The sequence below is a fragment of the Synchytrium microbalum genome, assembly GCF_006535985.1.
Source record: "Synchytrium microbalum strain JEL517 chromosome Unknown SmJEL517_scf0004, whole genome shotgun sequence".
Lineage (NCBI taxonomy): Eukaryota > Fungi > Chytridiomycota > Chytridiomycetes > Synchytriales > Synchytriaceae > Synchytrium > Synchytrium microbalum.
The window spans coordinates 802,537-822,220 of NW_022158353.1; the positions used below are offsets into that span (position 1 = coordinate 802,537).

The following is a 19,684-nucleotide window of genomic DNA, read 5'->3' on the forward strand; positions in this document are numbered from 1 at the left end:
AATCTAAAGCGCAACTGTAAAATATTTATATTATAGAGCTGACTAGAGATCCGTGGGATCATGACTACTACTACAACCACACAGACTGATCGATTGACACATTTGGACTTTCGGCCAGTCTTGTAAGTCAATGCCTTTGATCGAAGAAGATGATCATATTGTTGATATAATGATACATGTGAATCGATTTGTGAACTTTTGGGACTCAATGACTCGTATACACCATGATCTAATACCAAAACAATATTTCCCAATAGGTCAAGCCCAGAGTTCAGACACTCACTAGCGGGAATGGGCGCAGGGTGCATAAGTAGCTTGGTGACGGTCCCACTAGACGTTGTCAAGATAAGACTACAGAATCAAGGAGCTTTGAAACCTGGACAACTCGAACACCCATATAAAGGAACGTTTGGGACACTAAAGACTATATGGCTGCAGGGTGGAATACGGGGATTGTATCGTGGTAGGTGGCGCAATTATACTGGCTCAGTCAAGATCAGTATTATGTTCCCTTTTCTTTTGCTCGACTGACGTGTCACATCCTCAAGGCATTGGGCCAACCCTCTGTGGCTACATCCCCACATGGGGCTTCTACTTTACAGCATACGACTATGGAAAACGCTACTACTCGACCCGCCTAAAACGAAAACCAGAGGACTCGCTCGTCCACTTAATGTCTGCTATGAGCGCCGGATTGCTGAGCACCGCAATAACAAACCCACTGTGGGTGATACGTACACGATTCATGACGCAGTCACGTGCTACGGCATACCACTATAGCTCAACGTGGTCTGCTTTTGCGACTATTATACGGGTGGAGGTAATTTCAACTCAAATTTGAGCCAAGTCGCCCATTTCTAGCACCAACATGGTCAAACATGATATTAACCTTCTAAATTGTTTCAGGGGTGGAGGACACTGTATAAAGGGTTGGGACCATCGTTGCTGGGGGTGTCGCATGTGTGCGTGCAGTTTCCGTTGTATGAGAAGCTGAAGAGCTGGATTCAAGGTATGGGCCAAAAATGCAGAAATGTCTTGGGTCAGTATACTGATTCTTTGCGTTTTTGTAGAAAATCAACATGGCACACCGCTAGTAAAACACGATGGCTGGATAAGTGGGTATGGAATCCTACTCGCGTCTGGCATATCTAAGATGGTGGCTTCTACTGCTACATACCCTCACGAAGTACGTCTCGTCTTTTATACCGACAAGCATGAAATCTTGAATTCTTGTTGACTTTTTTTGAGCAGGTCCTCCGCACACGCCTCCAAACCCAAACACACGCCTCCGAACTCAAATACCGCGGCCTCATACATACAGTCCGCGTCATACTGCACGAAGAAGGAGTCTCGGCACTTTACAAGGGGCTTCCCACCAACCTGATCCGAACTGTGCCTGCTGCTGCAATAACCATCTTAACTTACGAGACATTGTCGGCGCAGCTACATATACTGTCTGCAACATAGAGTTTTTTGCAATATTCCCCAACCTCATATATGTGTTTTTTCAGAGTAATGTTTTGTATATTAATAACTACTTTGCCCTCTTTTTGCGCAAGTTATTTTCGTGTTAGATCTTTGATGCAGGTTGGGGAGCGACAAAGGCGAGCCATTTCTATATGTGAGATAGAGTGGTTGGATGCGATGTCGGTGGGCGCAAAAAAAAGAAGTTGAGAATAGAGCACACACCTGAGGCGTCTCCTTAGTCATAACATCAATTTGCTCTTGCGTAATACCCCTCTTTAGCATCCTTGGCAGAATGTTGGCGAATACGTGAGAGAATCCGTGTCCTGTAATGACATTATTCAAATTTTCGACTGAGAAACAAATCGTTTACAGATCTAATCATAATAGCACCAATATACCTCCAAAAGTCGCAAGCCTATGCTTGGAATATATATCATGCGAGAGCAAGATCTGACGCAAAAAGCCATCTGCAATCAGTTGCTTGATGGTGTTGATTCGCCATGCGTCGGAGGGCATGTCAATCTAGGTGATGTCGAGGTGTTGAGAAACAACTATGTGATGGAGACATTAATTTTTTTTGGCCACACCTTCTCGTTCAGTTGGTCTATGTGATAATTGAAAGAGTGAGAATTTGATCCAATTGCAAAGCAAGTAGTCTAATAGACTTACAATACGACGTTTCAATTCCAAACATGTCGAATTCAATAATAGTACCCATTTTGGCAAGCTCTCGAATGTTTTCATAGGTCAATGTCTATCGAGCTACGTGTCAGTCATCACTACCTACAACCAACAACCGAAAAATGTCCTCACCGTTCTATCAATGTGCGACATAACAGTCCGTGTCGGATCCGCACCAGCAGCAATAAGAACCCTCATGATATCATGTGGACTGAACTCGTCCCTCCCCGGATGAATCAGCACAGGAGCTCCCGTCCTTCGTTGCGCAATAGCAGCTGCCTTGAGCACCATAATCTCCGTATCCTGTAACGGATGCGAGCATCCCAATTCCCCAATAACGCCAGCCTTGATCCCAGACCCCTGTATCCCAGCCAATGTCGTGACTTCAGCAATCATGGCGTTGGCGATCGTTTCAATAGATGTTGTAGCCAGTGTCGATGGATGTGTGGCACCAATGTACCATCCAGTGCCGGCAACGACGTGGATGTTTGCGTTTTGTGAGATGGTTTTCAGGTTCTGGGCTTGGTTTGCGCGTCTGATTCCTGTTGTTGTTGCGTCGACGATACAGCCACCTCCGGCCTTGACGAGGAGGGCAGCTTCACGAGTGGAGATTTCGACATCGCTTAGTTGCAGGTTGTAGAGGTATGAGAAGGGAAAGTAGCGAATCCAGCCTAGCATGGACATTACGAAACCGTTTGATTTCACTTCTTGGTAGTGTTCTTCCTCACAGTCTGGGTGTTTGGCGTATGCAATACTGAAGTCGATGAGTAGATGCTCGTGCTGTTTGAGTTGGAAGTCTCAGGTTAGATTTGATGAATTTGAATAGAATAGAATGGAATTGAAATGCAATCTAGGTAAATTGGAGCTTCCACCCAATGTCAGCATTGTCAAACCTCAACGTGCTGATGTTTAGTGTTTCAACTAGAATTGCAAGCTTCCAAGTACAAAAATACGATAATATCACGTAAACAGTATGGATAATTACATTTCCATCCATAAACTTTGGCGATTGCATAGAAAACATACATCACAAAACACGTCCGAATTTTGCACCGCGAAACATCTAACGACTTACTGGAAGAACGCGTCCGAGAGCTTTAGGATCGACAGATCCTCTAACAGTTTGTACCTTGCCAACCGATGTCATTGCTATAAAACGTACTCCGACCAGTGTTTATTTGCTTTCCTTCGGTGCAGCCCCTAGTGTTCGAACAGCAACAATCTTTCGGAAGACAAACTGTGTGAGGAGGCTCCGAACGAGGGCGTGGAAATAGTGTACATTATAGAGGAGACCTTTTAATCTACTGGTAAGCTGCACAATTCCACCTTCCGCCTGCATTTGCTCGGGAAATGAAAAAAACTAGCCAATCCTTCATTGAAACTTTTTTTGATTCTGCTCGAGAGTTTCACTGAATGGTTTGATACTCCATGGAACTAAGCTAGACATCATTTATTGATAGCCATTGGGCCTACGGGCTAGTAATCCTCCCTGTTGCTGTCCGAAAAACTGCTTGCCCGTTTTGGGGTCTGCACGCCGTTTCTTATTGAAAGAGCAGCAGCCAAAACAACAATCGCCCAAGTCTCATAAACATCTCATCCCGCATCATGTTCTACCTGACAAGAAGCGATCTCCCAATCTTCATACCGCTGGGCTTTGTCGGTGTCTATCGATGGTTTTGGTTTCTTATTAAAATACTCGCATGGACTCTATACAAACCCATCAAGCCGAGAAAGAAGCCCACGTTTAGATCCAGTCGAGATGTTACCATCTTGGTTCCTACTATTGACTCGGGAGAGGAAATCAAAAAGGCTGTTCGTAGTTGGCTCAAGTGTGATCCATATGAGGTATGTGGTGTGGAAGGGCTGAAGGAGTTTGAGTGCTTATATCTGTGATTGCCAAGATCGAATGAATCATTGTGGGTGTTATAGCAAGCTGATCTGTGTTTAATGAACCTAGATCATCTTCATCACTGTGCCGAAAGCAAAACCAGCATTAGAGGGATTAGCGCGTGAAGTTGATCCTGAGGGCAGGAAAGTTCGAGTGATTACTATCGCCAAGTGAGTCATATCATCATATTATAATATCTATAGAAGGAGAAATGGTGTTTCGGAACAGAGCCATCCGCCACGTAGTGCCATGTTTTTCTCTGTGCTCACTACCCATTGTTTCCAACTAGACCAAATAAACGTAATCAAATGGTTGCTGGAATCAACCAAGTTAAGACTGAGATAACAGTCTTTTGTGATGATGATGTCTTGTGGCCGGATACCATGTTGACATATATGCTGGCTCCGTTTGATGACAAGCAGATGGGTGGTGTAGGAACATCGCAGACTGTATTACCTGTCGGAAAGCATATGACCATTTGGGAGATTTTGTCTGCTTACCGTATCTCTGTGAGTGGAATGGTTTCCTAAACTTGAGAGTGGGCATAGCAAAAAAAATCGAGCTAACTGACATCAAATGTAACTATTTACGTAGATGCGAAACATTGAGATTACTTCATCTACATATATAGATGGTGGTGTCTGCTGCCTGTCTGGTCGCACAGCTGCCTACAGAACATGTATATTACGAGACCCAGACTTCCAATGGATGTTTACCCACGAGTACTGGTATGTCTGGTGGTTTGGCAAATGGCTCCGCTTCCACCAGCACTCTGGAGATGATAAATTCCTTACTCGCTGGCTCAACACACATCAATGGAAGACATACATTCAAGCATGTAAACAGGCGGAACTGATGTCAACCTTTAAAGACAATTGGAGATTTTTAAAGCAAATCACTAGATGGACTCGAAACACGTGGCGTAGTGATATAAAGAGTCTCTTTTTGGAACGCCAAGTATGGTCTCGCTACCCATTCGTCGCCTTTACCATGTTTGATAAATTCTTCAACCCGATTACGTTACTGGCTGGTCCCATCTCGGTTATATATCTATGTACACGACCGCATGGAGGACTGGATCCATGGATTATTATTGTATCGTATCTCGTCTGGCTCGGTATGACTCGTCTCATAAAGTATATGCCTCATTTTGTCCATCGACCGCAGGACGTCCTTGCCATCCCCGTTTGGATTGTATTTAATATTGTGTTTGCCATCATGAAGGTGTACTGCCTGTGCACGCTTCACAAGACGGATTGGGGGACTCGTAAAGGTGCCGATGATAAACGGGCAGACAAGGAAGATTACTCCATCTTTTTACCGCATTGGCAAGATCAGCCAATCAAGTCTGAATCATCGAAATATAGAAATAGTATACTCTTGGGTGATAGTGATGCTACGTTGCTAGGAGGTATACATGGACAAGAAGTAGATCCTTTGGTTAATTTGACGCAACCGCATCGTCCTACTGTACCAATGTCGCAGGAGATATCCGTTGTTGGACAACCACCACCAAACGCTATCGCAAATACTCGTGATAGCTTTATAGATGGTATAATATCGCCAACGACACCTGAAGCTGTCACAGACTTCACAGTGAATAGTGGCGGCAGTAATAGAAACACGGAACCTGAAGTCGGGCCGGCTGAAGTCGTGCAGGTGAATAGACCAGAATCTGAAATACTACCTGTGATGACTTCTCCACGAACCACATCTGTCGCTTACACTGCTGCAGCAGGCTCTAGCAGTAGTAATAGTGTTAATAGTGGTAGTGCCGCATCTCAGCCGACTCCATATGCTGCTTCCGCTGATATCATGAAATGGACTGCCCCTCAATACAGTCAACGACTAGCATCAATCCGTACACCGGGCGCACCGCTGCCTCGACCTCCAACAATGAGACCACCACCTCAACAACAGCAGCAACAGAATACCAGAACGCCCTTGTTTGGACGGCCACGGCCCGTATCTGGATCACAACAGCAGCTGCAGCGTCCACCGCTTCGACCTATAAATACATCAGTAAGACCAATCCCAGGATCCATCATGAGACGACCGGATGCAGTGCCCCAAGTGTCTCCATCACCACGATTCGTAAACGCTGGCACACGGTCACCAGTGCGACCACCGCCACCGCAACTAGTAGGCAGGCGAGCATCTCCCAATGGCTCTCCCAATGGTTCCCCAACAGGTTCCCCTCGACTAGGACCGCTACCGATAAACGCCGTCCCATCATATAGATCATCAAACGACCTGCCACTACCACAACTCGGAGGTGGTGCATACTCCCCCACCAACTCCCCAACACGACTACCAGGATTGGCATATCAGTCTGGAGCTAGCGTGATATCAAACACTGGCACCGACCTATCACACCTGTCTGGCTTCAACTGGAAGGAAGATAGTAGCAGCAGCAGTGAATACAATAGTAGAGACTCATCAGTCATGTCTGGAATGGAAACACCACATAGATTCTCATCAGCAACATCAACAGCCATGACCGATGACAGTTATTTGGCCTCAAGTCCTCATTTATTAGATATAAGAAAGCAGCAATTCCAACAATTACCACAGGTTTCACAGCTATCACAACAACAGCAGCAACGAGGAATGGCTGGACCAGCTAGTAGAGTAGTCACAAATCCAGTGATTGAACGTGTGAATAAGATGCGTTTGGCTAATGGGTTGCCACCTGTTGCTCCTGGTCGAGAGTCATAGACTGTCAAGAAAGAGATGAAAATTGGTTGTGTCAAGTATTTATAATTGTTTTGTTAGCCACCTCGCTGTTTTTTCTTGTATATCATCACGTTAATGACCGTAAATAGTCGTCACAATCTCGCATTTGGAAGTACATCAAAAAAAGAAAGTCAAGTCCACCCAGTACATTTTGTTGCAAACGTGTGTGAGTGTTTTCGACGCAATTGAGATTCAAGTTCGCCAAGCAAGTTGTTAGGACCACGCGTCTTCAGCATCGGGTATGTGTCTCTATCCGAATGTATATTTAGTCGCTAAAAATTTTAGGCCCAGGTCGAGTTGGCGACATTGCAAACTTTTCTTCGACCCGCTGGAAGAACATCTCTCCAAATCAAACAAACTATAAACAGACATCAAAAATGAATCAAGTAGCAGACGAGAAAGAACCTGAACAGGATGGTCTCGTCGCAGGTATGCTTCCAGATCGTTGTTTTTTCAAGCTTGCCCTATATTGTATTCATACGCTTTTTTGCCCTGGATAGATTGGAGTTCTGAGGAGGAAAAATCTGTAAGGACCCAAGAAATGGCCTTGAATTTCATTGTGCTGCTGTGTGCCTTCGTTTCCACATATGAGTTCGTTTATGAAACTTGCAACGTCTTCAAGCTCCAAACTTGGTGCTGATTGTGCTGCAATCTCAAAAATGGTTTGACAAGTGGTTTAAAGTTCCGGATTTAAGACATGCAGGACATACAAGACTTGCAACTGACGCAAGACATGCAACTGTGTCTTGGTGCTGGTTGTACTGCAATATTTTGTGTTGACTGTGATTCAACGTCTGATTCTAACGTACTCTTTTCAACTTGGGACTCTGTATCAGATCATTCGCACCATCGACTGGCGAATGATTCCACTTGCACTTGCCATGCAAACAGTAGCTTTTTTGGACCAGACCAACATTGGGCAAGCTCGCAGCTATGGCCTTGATCCTAAGACTGGAATCGGGCGAATGGAGCGTGATTTGGGAATGGCTCCTGGTGTAAGTTCCCTTGCAATTTGTCATGGTTCTTGTGCCTGACTCGAAAACGCTACTCTGAACATAGGAATTCAACAATATAAGCTCAATGTACTATCTGGTCTTGTTGATTCTTGAACCCATATCCAACTTCTTCTTGATGAGGTATGTGAGGTCAATTCTTTGTTCCATGTCGTCGTTATTGATTCTTATCTCATCCCAATGTCTTTTTAAGGTTCAAGCCCTCGGCGTGGCTTTCGCGAATCATGATTTCTTGGTACGAATAGGCTTTAAGAAACTTGATTACCATTATATTAAGTGAAGGCTCACGTATTCAATGTGCAAAACAGGGGAATTGTCGCGACTGCTAGTGTACGTGTCCTTGTGAATTCGCGTGTGAGGCTTTATGGAAGTCTCATCAGCCACTCCATTAGGCGGTAGTCACAGATTATAATGCGCTGTTGGCTTGTCGAACTCTTCTTGGGATCGCTGAAGCTGGTGAGATGCGAATGCTGATAGTTTGGAAGGAAGAAAATCACTGATTGATAATCTTCATATGTAGGCTTCTTTCCCGGGCTTGTTCTGGCGCTCAGCTACTGGTGTACGTTGAAACCTTTGGAGTTTGTTTGGTTGCGAATTGAAACTTTGATAATGGATTGAGACTTTTGTATGTTGGAACATCGCCTCATCCCACCCACTTTTCAAAACCTTTTTTGTAGATTCACCAATAGAACTCACGAATCGAATTTCAGTCATCTACATCACCAATGGAATCGTCAGTTTGTTGGCCGGGTTGTTTGCAGGTCTTATCTTTATGCTTGACGCTCCAGATTCACCAGCATGGCGTTGGCTCTTCGTAAGCATCACATCCCCCTTTGTCTGCCCTGCTTTGTTTTTTCGTCATTGTCAACAGAATCACTCACTTTCCAACTATTTAAATTATAGTTGATTGAAGGAGCTCCATCGATCATTCTTGGCATCTTTGTGATTGTCTTGTTCCCAGATGGTCCTGATGTCGCTCCTTGGCTCAGTACACGAGGAAAACATATTGCAATCAACAGGCTCAAACTCGTCGATCCTGCTGCGAGGCATGGACGCCACTTTGTATGGAAGGATGCTGTACCTGTATACGCTCAGTTCGAGACATGGTTACATATTCTCGCTCTCGTGTTCTCTTTCATGCCTGTGTATGCAAGTTCACGGTGATTTTGTCGCAAGGATCTGATCTAACCTCTTTGAAACATCCCATGCAGGATGGCCATGAAGTTATTCCTGCCTTCCATTTTGGCTTCTACTTTCACGGGCAGCAATGTGCAATTTGCAAGCATGGGACCTGCATTGGCAAACATTGTCTTCATTATTATTGGCTCGGTTTTGGCTACCAAACTCGACGATAGATCTTCAGTTCATATTGTTTGCAACTTGATTGGAGCTTTTGGGTATATTACGCTTGCATTCTCTCGAAATGGAGCACTCTCCTATGGTATAATTAGTCAAGGGAGTTTTAGGTTCGGGGCATTTATGAACTGACCTTGATTTGTCATTTCAGGTATACTGTTTGTCATTTCGATGGCATACCCAGCTCTCATTATTGGGTATGGATGGATGGCCTCCATCCAGCAAACTGCTACTGCCCGTGGAGCGATCCTTGCCCTTGCAGCTGGCAGTACAAATATAGCAGGCGTGGTCGGAAGTCAAATTTATCGTCCATCGGTAAGAGACCAACGGTTTTGGTATATCTTTGAAATGATGTTTTCAAAGTTGTCCGGATTCACTGTTCATTAATTTTCCTCACTTTTTCTTCTGAATAGGATGCGCCTAGCTACACAAAAGGACACTTGATGGTGGCTGGTGGTCTTTGTGCTTCAGCATTGTGTGTGCTGATTGTTCGAATCAGCTACACCGTCAGGAATGGAATGGCTAAGGCGAGGGCAGCCGAAAAGACATCTCGTGGGGAGTCGCTTACTGATGCCGATAAATTCGCTTATCCTTACTGATATTGCTTTATCCCAATTCTTTGCTGTGTGATTTCGGTCTTTGTTGTAGAATTTCATGTATCTCAAAACGAATACAAGTTTTCCACCTCTTATATGATCTAGTCGAGACTGCCAACCGTTGAGCTAAGGAAGAAAAATGACGCTTTTGAAACCCCTTAGCGATCATGAAACAAAGATAGCCGAACGTTAAGAAATTTTTGCGAGTTCAAACTACCGTAAGCGCTTCTTGATTTGATTATAACTGGTTTTTTTCTTGTTCCCAGTTTCAGAAACGCGTTCATTTTGTCTATGAAGCGAGTTGCGTCATTTGTGACAGTCAGAGAACAGTACAATTTACCGCTCAAAGAAAAGAATGACCGCGAACGTCCAATATATACGGGCTTTGTTGGGACGTGACCACTAATAGGATATCTCAGGATATCTCGAATTTAAGTGATCTGATCCGTTTGTCTAGTGGCCATACATCTGTGATGATGAGGGTTTAAAACCTACTAGTAGTACTACGAAGCGTTTCCCAATGAATCTTCATCTATGGAATGGGATCGGAACTATGACTATCGCTCCCTCCTTTCCCTCCCTGGGGTTTCTCTTGAACCAGAGAACCAAGTCACCATTGCAAGACAACGTCGTCAGGATCTGTCCCTTCCAAGATGTCGTTGATTTTAAGAATTCCACGAACTTTTCAAGCCATCGCCAACTATTGCATCCTGACATCCGTTCCTGGAGACATCAAGAACTCGTGTTTCCTCCAATATGTTTCGTGCCGTCACCCTGTTGGCGTCAGCCTACCTCGTGTCTCGTGTTGACGCACTATATGATCAAGCAATAGTGTCAACTGTCTGTGGTACTGGGTCTACTGGTTATCTGGGTAAGGGAACGTGGGAAAGAAGCATTCGTTTCCCAAAAAGTTAGCATCGTAGACTATTCTAACTGTGAAAATCCGTGTCTTTATCTTAATTTAGATGGTGCGTGTTCATCGGCTGCTTTCTCAGTAGGTTGGGGAGTGTCTGTTGATGCGATGGACGACACTGTGCTCTGGATTTCAGACAGTGGCAACAACGTAATCCGGAAAATCGACACTGTGGCTGGTAGTGTTTCTACAATTATGGGAACTTGCGGGCAAACTGTTCCAGCCAACGGAGTTGGCGCCGCGGCTCACTTCAACCAACCTTATGGTTTGCGGTTCGATGGTGCTGGAAATATGATTTTTATGGACGAGGTTTGTTGCTATTTTGATTGCTTTTGTTATTTTCTCGACTCGTTATCAACAGGCCACGATGACTGATACGCCCCTTTTGTTGCATCTCAGGCATCGAATATGGTTCGAAAGTGGACCAGAAGCACGAATACTGTCTCAACCTATGCTGGTCAACTTGCTGTTGGTGAAGTTGATGCTACAGGAACAGCAGCAAAGTTCAATTCACCAATCTATGCTGCTTATGAGACAAGTACTGGCAGCTTTTACGTTTCTGACAATGCTGGTCAGACCATTCGAAAAATTACTTCTTCACGTTAGTAACATTTGGATTTGGATTGTAAAGATGTTGGACTTAGAGTTGACCAATTTTTTCATCACATTCGGTAGAGGTGGTGACTACTATCTCTGGTAGCTCTGGTGCTAATGGCTACGTAAATGGACCAAGTAAGTCATTGACACTTTTGACGATTCTATATGTGTATAGTTTTGATATCATACTGACACTCTCCTTTCCTTACATTCATCACCAGTTGGAAGTGCTCGATTCTTCTACCCAGCTGGTCTTGTTCTCGATCCTACAGGCCGATACCTCTACGTTGCAGACTCTGGCAACAGTTGCATTAGAAGAATTGATCTTATCGGTAACACCGTCAGTACATATGCTGGCAACCAAGGATCAGGATCTCCCGTGTATGCTTGTGCCAACGGTAACAAAGATACCGCCGCAGCGTTTCAATGGCCTAGCGGACTTGCTATTGATGCAGCAGGAAACCTGTTTGTTGCTGATGCATACTGTAACAATATCCGAATTATTTGGACCAATGTGAGTTGAAGGAAGGCAATCATTCACAGTGGCTCAATGCTCATGAACTTCCATTTTTTGATGTCTTTTCACAAGGAACTGTCGAAGTCATTGCCGGACCACTTACAAGCTCTGCTTCGGGACATGCCAATGCTAACGGTACTTTGGCAACTTTCGTCCAACCTGCGGATATTTCGTTTACTTCTGACCACTCAAAGTTGTATGTTCTCGAGACTTCTATGGTTCGGGTGATTGGTGAGGTTTTTCTTCTCAAGCTCAGTGTTTCGAATGTATCTCTTTGTTCATCAAAATTCTGATGTTGCTTTTGACTTGATTAGCGCTTGCTGCCTCTCCAGCCCCATCTCCCATCGTGGCATCCTCAGCCCCGAGCATGGCTCCATCCTCAACTCCGGAGCCTACACCTAATCCAAGTGGTGGTGTCGATAATCGAACTGCTGGGATCATTTCTGGAAGTGTTCTTGGTGCAGCATTGCTTTCTGGAGTTTCTGCTGCCGCAATCTTCTTTGGCAAGAGACAAAGGCAACAAAAAGAAGCTGAAGAGAAGGATGCAGAAGAAAAGTAACCAGCAATCGCAGCAATCTATGAAAGCCCAGAACGGACGGTGAAGAAAGGAATCAGAGTTGCAAATAAGAACAACCACGTGTGATTATAAATGGGACAAAATTTGAAAACAACATTTTGAACATCTGTTGACTCGCTGATTCACGCTTTTATGCTGCATGTTCGTGTTTCCTTGTGAGCCAGTGCTTCAGTATTGTCTGTTGGCAGAATCAGCTACCACAGGAATGGGATGTCTAAAACAATGTTGCTACTAATGACAATCACAGAGGATTAACGACTGTTTTAGTCAGAAACAACTTTCTACAAGGTGCTTTCTCAGCAGCTTTTCTTGCAATGAGATTTCAGTATTGATTGATCGTGGTTTCATGTATGATCAAAACCAAGGTTGCCACCTCTTATTTGAGATCCAGTTGTTTGAGACTGCCAATCGTTGAGAAATGATAACTCTTTAAGATACCGTTTGCTCAACCACAGCTGTCGTTCCGGGGACTACCTCGTCTCCGAGAAAATCACACACGGACGCAAAGACAGAATTCAACGCCAAGTTCGAACGAAACGGGTTCTAAAGAATTGGGATCATTGTAGTGCTTTAAAACATGGTTCTTGGTCAAATTACGTCGGAGGACTCGAGCTGTGGACAAATCAAAAACTTTGTTGTTGGTTGGCGACACAAGAATTTTCTGACTGAAAGCGTTTGCTTTAAGTGAGGAAGGCCTTGACAGTAGGTATAACTCGAGTTGGAGATTTGAAGCCTCCTTCTACCGTGGACATTGCTGGTATGTTGGATGTTTCCTAGCTGATTTGTAGTTTCAAGGAAATTTCATTTCTCCCTTTGATGTTTTTGTTGGAGCTCGGAGGAAGAAATGACTGTTAGTAACGTCTTTCCGGTATGGTTCGAATGAACGTCTCTAAAAGCAATCTGTATAGGTCACTCGAAAGATTGATTTGTTGTATCTATTTCCTCTTGCATTGGCAATGAAATTTGTGAGGTTCTTGATCAGATCAACTTTGGACAAGCTAAATCGTATGAATTGAATCCAAATACTCGAATTGGGAGGATGGTGCGAGATCTGAGAATGGCTCCTGGTGTAAGTGGCTGTCAAGTTGTTCTCTAGGTTCTTACGTCTCCAACACCAATTTAGGATTTCAATAATTCGAATTCCCCTTGCTATCTGGTTTTGCTGATTATTGAACCGCTCTCCAATGACTTCCTTATGCAGTTCAAGCCGCGCCTCTTGGCGGTACGAAGTATATGCCTTGTAAAAAGTTGGTTGGACTGTGTGATTTCTTCCTTAGAATCGATTGTGTCGATTTTTTGTGCACCGGTCACCCCAATATATTGAATTCGAATATTCTTTGCGGTGCATTTATTGCTCAGTGTCTTGGGCTACAGTACAAGTTTGAAGTTCGGTGTTCCGTCGAGATGAACTTGCAAACGAGGTTAATAGACTAAAACACCACAGAAGACGATGTCACCACAGTCTTTTACAGCTTACACGAAGATGTAAACAGTTTCAAAGCTATGGGGTTCAAGTGAAGGGCACAAAATGCCGGAAGGGGCAACTAGCTCGTGTTTTGGATTGAGGCCCAGCACAGCATATCCAAACATAGAAGCTCTATAGAGGAAACGGGATAAAAACGTTCCACCTGTGGTTCTAAACAATAAAAGACTTGCTTTCTACGTGAAAAGTCGAGCTTGGGAGTTTCAAACTAGGTAAAGTTGTGTAGCAATACCAGCCACAGAACTTCCAACTCGGAACACTAAATGTTGAAGATGTAGAAAGTTCTGTCTCCGATCTTGTCAGATTTTTAGCCGTTTATTGTTTGCAGCAGTCAGATGCGAGATATTCCAAAAACTTGACGTTTGATCGCCAAACGCCGAAGCTGAAACAAAGTTGTAGATACCTAAATAACATTATGCTACAGTATAAAAGCAGCAATCTTATTTCCCGGGCAGTTCGTTCTGTTCTCAAAACCGTTAACCCGAAAAAACTGCATCAAACGCAAAAATAGCAATTCTCACAGATTTTCAACAAGCTACCTACAAAAATGAGCCAGCCACCTACTACTGAAGTCCGTGCCGGGTAAGATGCAGTTCTCATTCGACCACATTGCTTGTAAACGTTGTGCCCCCTCAATCGCTGAAGAAACTAACATGTTGGCAACATCCACACAGACATGAATTTGTTGTTGCTAATCTCGAGGTACGAACAGCTCGCATCCTCTCTGGTGTTTGAGATGCGCAGAAGCTCGACGCCTCGTTGTCGAAACAATATCATCAGCATTGCCCAGCTCATTGCCCCCATTCTTACACATTGACTCTCTCGTCTGAAGGCCTACCTCAAAAAGGAGATCCCTGAGCTCGCGTTGCCGTTACAAGTCAGGCAATTCGGTATCGGCCAGGCAAGTTTCTCCCAACTCTGCTCTTTTCGACCATCATCAATCCTCTCGTTGACGTCACACTTCGCAAACCTGATTCTGGACGAGAGATTCTACTTGGAACTGATTCAAACCTCCCTCCATTAGAGCAACCCGACCTTCATGCTCACATCTGCCAACGGTGCTAAATACGTTATGCGCAAGAAGCCTCCAGGTGCTCTGATTTCAAAGTCAGCTCACCAAGTAGATCGAGAATACCGTGTCATCAAAGCATTAAAGGAAAACACGAGCCTACCTATGCCACAAGCTGTCTGCTATTGTAGTGATACAAAGGTCGTTGGAACCGAGGTATGAAATGACATTTCGTTCGCCTGGTTTTGCAGCTCTTTTGAGACGTTTGCCTAGAGTTTGGAAACTCAATGCGCTTTCTGTTAATAGTTTTACGTCATGGTTTTCTGTGAAGGCAGAGTCATTGCCGACAACATGCTCTTGTCTCTTCCAAAATCTGAACGCCGATTGTACTGGAAGGCTATCATGGATACTCTTGCTGCCTTCCACAAAGTAGATCATCACGCAGTCGGTCTTGGTGATTACGGAAAAAGTGCGTCTTGTCAATCTTTTCCTCGGTTTCAATTACATTGCATTCTGACTGTTGTTTACATTTAGGTGGTGGATACTACACCAGACAAATCACCAACTTTTTCCGTCTGAGCGAAGACCAAGCTAAAGTCACCGATAAAGCCGGCAAGGCTGTCGGTCACCTACCTGGATTCGAAGACATGAGAGCCTGGTTCAAAAAGAATATTGTCAAGGATGAGGTTTCGCTCTTCCACGGTAAGCTGAGCTTTTCATTGTGTTCCATCTCCTTTTTTGTTATGTCTATAATTCCTTCTTATGCTCTTTTTGTTTATAGGTGATTACAAACCAGATGTGCGTAAAGAGCTCCTGCTACCCTCGTTCTTACAATGCGTTTACTAAATATTGACTCTCTACAGAACTTGATTATGCACCCCACGAAACCAATAGTACTTGCCATTCTGGATTGGGAGTGAGTGGCATTTGCGAAGGGATTCATTGATTGCTTTTTGCTTAAAATCTAATTCTCGCTGCAAACATTCTAGATTGAGTACAGTTGGACACCCTCTAGCAGATTTAGCGCATCTGTTACTCCCCTTCTACACATCTGAAATGCCATCTTCGTACGATGGCAAGGCTGAAACCACCACAAAACTCGACATTGACCCTCCAGTCGAGGAATTAATCAAGATGTACTGCGTTGCCGCAAACCGTCCATATCCTATACCAGGTGATTCAAGATAGATTGTTGCGTTTACCTGACGTGTTGACGAAACCCTTCATGAATTGTCAATACGAGATACCACTTTCACGGGAGCAAAGGTTAACGGTTTCCTGTAATTTTATGTAGGCTGGAACTTTTGTGTTGCATTTGCTATATTCCGAATGGCTGTCATCATGCAAGGGATTGCAGGTCGTTATGCCTTGGGTCAAGGTATATTCATGTGGAAATGTTTCGACAAATGTGCTTGTTTTTGCCACTAAACTGACATTGCTTCTTCCTTGAATTTCTAGCCTCAAACCCTGCTGCTCAAGCTATTGGCGCTAGAGTTCCCCAATATACTCAATTCGCTTTGAGACTGATTGAATCTGCTCCCAAGCTCTAAGTCTCTTATAATGCTGTGGTCTCTCTAGGTGTCTCGTTAGAAATCAATAAATCTCGTTTGCAACATCATTTTCACAGAATGAGATTGTTTGCGACAACAATACGTGTTCAAATTCAGAAATCCTTCATTGAGGTTTATTGGGAATAAAGTGAGATGTCAGCAACACGAGCTTGTAAGAAAGATCTAAATTGGAGATATGTTAACAACCACCCCATACGGTAAGGAGAGGATGCAAGCGTCACATACCCACAGGTTTGCAGCATCCATAGATGCCATAAAGTGTATGCAAAAAGCAGTGGCAACAACTGCCAATCGATGTTTCTAACCACCTTGAAATGCAAACGTCAGCTACGAACACGAATCATCATTGAAATGAAACGTATCAAACCAACAGATTTCCTCTTCGGGCGTCCAGTCTCAATCCGAAAAGTAGGATTAGCGACTTGGAGATGTTTGGTGGTGACGCAAACGAGCAATGAGGAGCGATCTGGAGATGGACGTACCTGGAACTATTTTCTCAACCACGAATGCCTTCTCTGGCTCCACTTTTAGCTATTTTCTGGGCGTCAGCACCACCTTTGTTGAAGTCTGAAAAATCGCCAGAGAGTTACAATTACATTTCGAACACGCGAGTGATCCTGGAAAGCCACAGGCCTATGCTCCGAGCGGGTCATTGACGGACTCAGCAGAATGTAAGCAAATTGAAGCCACCCAGGAACACAGTCTCTTGCAACCGTCACATTTCGCAACAACATCCTCATGGGTTGTTTTCGACGACGACGACACATATTCACCATGGCATATACAAATTCTTGATTGAGGTTTATTGGGAAAAGTCCGCAAATAAAAATACACAGCACATCTTAAGGGGAACCCACACAGGCCAACATTTTACAAAGGATATACAAACGTATCTGCATCACTAGGTTTCTCACCCATCAACTTCTTTTGTTCAATCCTTGCCTTGATATGACTGTTCTTGACCATATAAATGATTCGTAGCGTGAGCACGACCAATGCCGAGACACACAGGGCACCAGCAACAATGAGGTGAGCATTGGTGTACCTTGGCGCGTCCTGAAAGGAGAATGGCATTCATACATGGACAACAAAGACCAGAAAACACGAAATTGCTAGAAATCTTACCTTCGCTCGATACAGTTGACTGCCAAGAATACCCGCCACATTGCTACCAGATGCAGCGAGAGCGAGAACGGCTAGAGAGAACAGGCTAGTATTAGCTTTGAGAGGAGTGGCACGTCGGTGTCAACTCCACCTGCACGAGCTGTGGGTGTCACTTGTACCATTGACATCCATGCGAACCCCAATGTTAATGCAGGATGATTCAAAGGGGCCAAGAAGAGCATTCCTATTACCCTTTCTCGTTAGTGCATTGCCCCTCAAACTTTTCTATACACTTGCCATAAGATAGAGTGGCTGACTGAGAGAAGGCAAGTACCACATATCCGACAGCACCGGCCAAATTTCCAACAATGTGGACAATTGAACGGTCGTCGACCCTGTATACAATCCAAGATACGATAATAACTGCGACTACTCCAAAGGCGTGTGGAGGTATCGTGGCGTATTGAATGCTCGCACCCGTGAACCCCACCTGGGCTAAGAGAGTCGGCATAAAAAACTTCATTGTAACACTAATCACCAAAAGCCATGTTTACCAAGAGGCAGTGATTTTGCAACATGAAGGAATGATGACTATAAGATAGCTTACGCTGGGAGCAACGACAGCAAAAGTGCAGCAATGTGAAGCCAGGTTTCAAGTTTGGTGTAAACAGGCAATGCATCCTTCCAAACAAAATCACGTCCTTTTCGCGAAGCAGGATCAGCAAGCTTGAGCCTCTCGATGGCAATCCTACGTCCTCTAGGTGTAAGGAATGTAGCTACTTCTGGACCATCGGGGAACAAAATGATGCAAAAGATTCCGAGTATAATCGACGGAGCTCCTTCGATCAACTATGCATAGAGTGCGTTATCGTGAGCAATGATATAAATACAAAGTACACTCGGGATTGACGCTTACAAAGAGCCATCGCCATGCAGGAGATGTTGGGGAGTCCAGATAAAACACCAGACCAGCTGTGATGGCTGATAGGAAACTTACGATGGAACCAGCAATGTGTAATGTCGCTACACGGTTCAAGAGTTCTCTTGGAGAATCTAATGAAATAGAAATCGAAAGACCCGTTAGCAAGATCCTGCAGCCGTTGCGACAGTTTTGACCGCTTACACCAGTAGCTAAACGCCAACATCAGACCTAAGACACGACAATGTGAGTGCGAATACGAGAAAGCAGCTTTCTGCATTGGAGCTCACCAGGAGTCAAGCCCGCTTCAGAGATTCCCAAAAATACACGGCAAATAAGCAATCCTGGAAAATCTGTTACAACAGACTGGGTACATACGTTAGACATCTACCTATTGAAAGCGAATCACAACCAAACCCCTTGCAACAGTACTTACAGTAACCGTGGCGCAAATACCCCACGTAATCATGATTCTCGACAACCAAATATGAGGTTTGAACTTCATCAGGAAGAAGTTGGATACAGGTTCGAGGAAGAGCAGCACTATATAATTGACAGAGCTAAGATTATTGAAATCCTATACATACGGAGATAAAACATCAGTTGGAGACCCAAAAGTTCGAAAGGTGAAACGTTAACAACAGTAAGGAAACGTTAGCAACAGTCAAGCAAGATATGCTTACACCAGACACCATTCCCAAATCCCTTTCCATACGTCCGAGGCCCGTCTGAGCATCAAGCGAGTATGCTCTCGCTTGCTGGAACCAATTTGGGATATGTTAACAATCACAATCACGGTTTACGAGAAGATGCAAGCATTTCTCGATTCAGAAACCGCATCACTTACTCCCAGATTACCGGCATCCATGGAAGCCATAAAATGTATAGCCAAAACGAGTGGCAACAAGTACCAATCGATTTTTTTAATTACCTGGAAATGCAAAGGTCAAATACAAACACGACGCGTTTTTGCAATAAAAGATATCAAACGAACAGCAATTTCTTCCTCTGGCGTCCAGTCTGAATAGGACAAAGTATGGTCAGTGAGGTTGAGATGTTTGGTGGTGACGCAGATAAACAGTAAAGCGACTTAGGAAATGGAACGTACCCGGAACTATTTCCTCAACTATTAATGTCTCCTTTGGCCCCAATTTTGCCATTGCGCTGGGCTTCAGCACGACTTTTGTTGAAACTTTTCGACCACTCCCACCTCCATAGAATTACAACTTGTCCACTCGGAGCCTCGTGGCCAGAACA

The 19,684-nt window shown here is 44.3% G+C and overlaps 5 protein-coding genes across 5 annotated transcripts; 4 read left to right on the forward strand and 1 right to left on the reverse strand.

Annotated features, from left to right (window-relative positions):
- Positions 1 to 60: 60 nt before the first annotated feature.
- On the forward strand, positions 61 to 1,467 carry SmJEL517_g01321 (uncharacterized protein; the record flags this gene model as incomplete). The annotated part of the gene is made up of 6 exons (XM_031167249.1): positions 61 to 122; positions 258 to 463; positions 549 to 820; positions 907 to 1,009; positions 1,071 to 1,186; positions 1,252 to 1,467. 6 exons carry the CDS (start codon positions 61 to 63, stop codon positions 1,465 to 1,467), a joined length of 975 nt encoding a protein of 324 aa, XP_031026856.1.
- Positions 1,468 to 3,753: 2,286 nt separating this feature from the next.
- Positions 3,754 to 6,754, forward strand: SmJEL517_g01322 (uncharacterized protein; the record flags this gene model as incomplete). Its single annotated transcript, XM_031167250.1, has 4 exons — positions 3,754 to 3,993; positions 4,106 to 4,206; positions 4,326 to 4,545; positions 4,631 to 6,754. The coding sequence occupies 4 exons, from the start codon at positions 3,754 to 3,756 to the stop codon at positions 6,752 to 6,754; spliced, it is 2,685 nt and encodes an 894-aa protein (XP_031026858.1).
- Positions 6,755 to 7,149: 395 nt separating this feature from the next.
- Positions 7,150 to 9,740, forward strand: SmJEL517_g01323 (uncharacterized protein; the record flags this gene model as incomplete). Its single annotated transcript, XM_031167251.1, has 13 exons — positions 7,150 to 7,201; positions 7,273 to 7,298; positions 7,609 to 7,767; positions 7,832 to 7,908; positions 7,979 to 8,020; positions 8,094 to 8,115; positions 8,178 to 8,241; positions 8,306 to 8,344; positions 8,463 to 8,599; positions 8,689 to 8,930; positions 8,997 to 9,226; positions 9,293 to 9,456; positions 9,555 to 9,740. 13 exons carry the CDS (start codon positions 7,150 to 7,152, stop codon positions 9,738 to 9,740), a joined length of 1,440 nt encoding a protein of 479 aa, XP_031026823.1.
- Positions 9,741 to 14,371: 4,631 nt separating this feature from the next.
- On the forward strand, positions 14,372 to 16,383 carry SmJEL517_g01324 (uncharacterized protein; the record flags this gene model as incomplete). The annotated part of the gene is made up of 10 exons (XM_031167252.1): positions 14,372 to 14,406; positions 14,499 to 14,526; positions 14,849 to 15,049; positions 15,140 to 15,302; positions 15,368 to 15,535; positions 15,615 to 15,631; positions 15,697 to 15,749; positions 15,823 to 16,007; positions 16,128 to 16,211; positions 16,292 to 16,383. The coding sequence occupies 10 exons, from the start codon at positions 14,372 to 14,374 to the stop codon at positions 16,381 to 16,383; spliced, it is 1,026 nt and encodes a 341-aa protein (XP_031026860.1).
- An 891-nt stretch (positions 16,384 to 17,274) lies between these two features.
- Positions 17,275 to 19,587, reverse strand: SmJEL517_g01325 (uncharacterized protein; the record flags this gene model as incomplete). Its single annotated transcript, XM_031167253.1, has 12 exons — positions 17,275 to 17,460; positions 17,530 to 17,600; positions 17,800 to 18,038; positions 18,116 to 18,357; positions 18,425 to 18,561; positions 18,632 to 18,658; positions 18,718 to 18,793; positions 18,864 to 19,004; positions 19,111 to 19,185; positions 19,275 to 19,358; positions 19,422 to 19,447; positions 19,536 to 19,587. 12 exons carry the CDS (start codon positions 19,585 to 19,587, stop codon positions 17,275 to 17,277), a joined length of 1,356 nt encoding a protein of 451 aa, XP_031026859.1.
- Between the last annotated feature and the right edge of the window lie 97 nt (positions 19,588 to 19,684).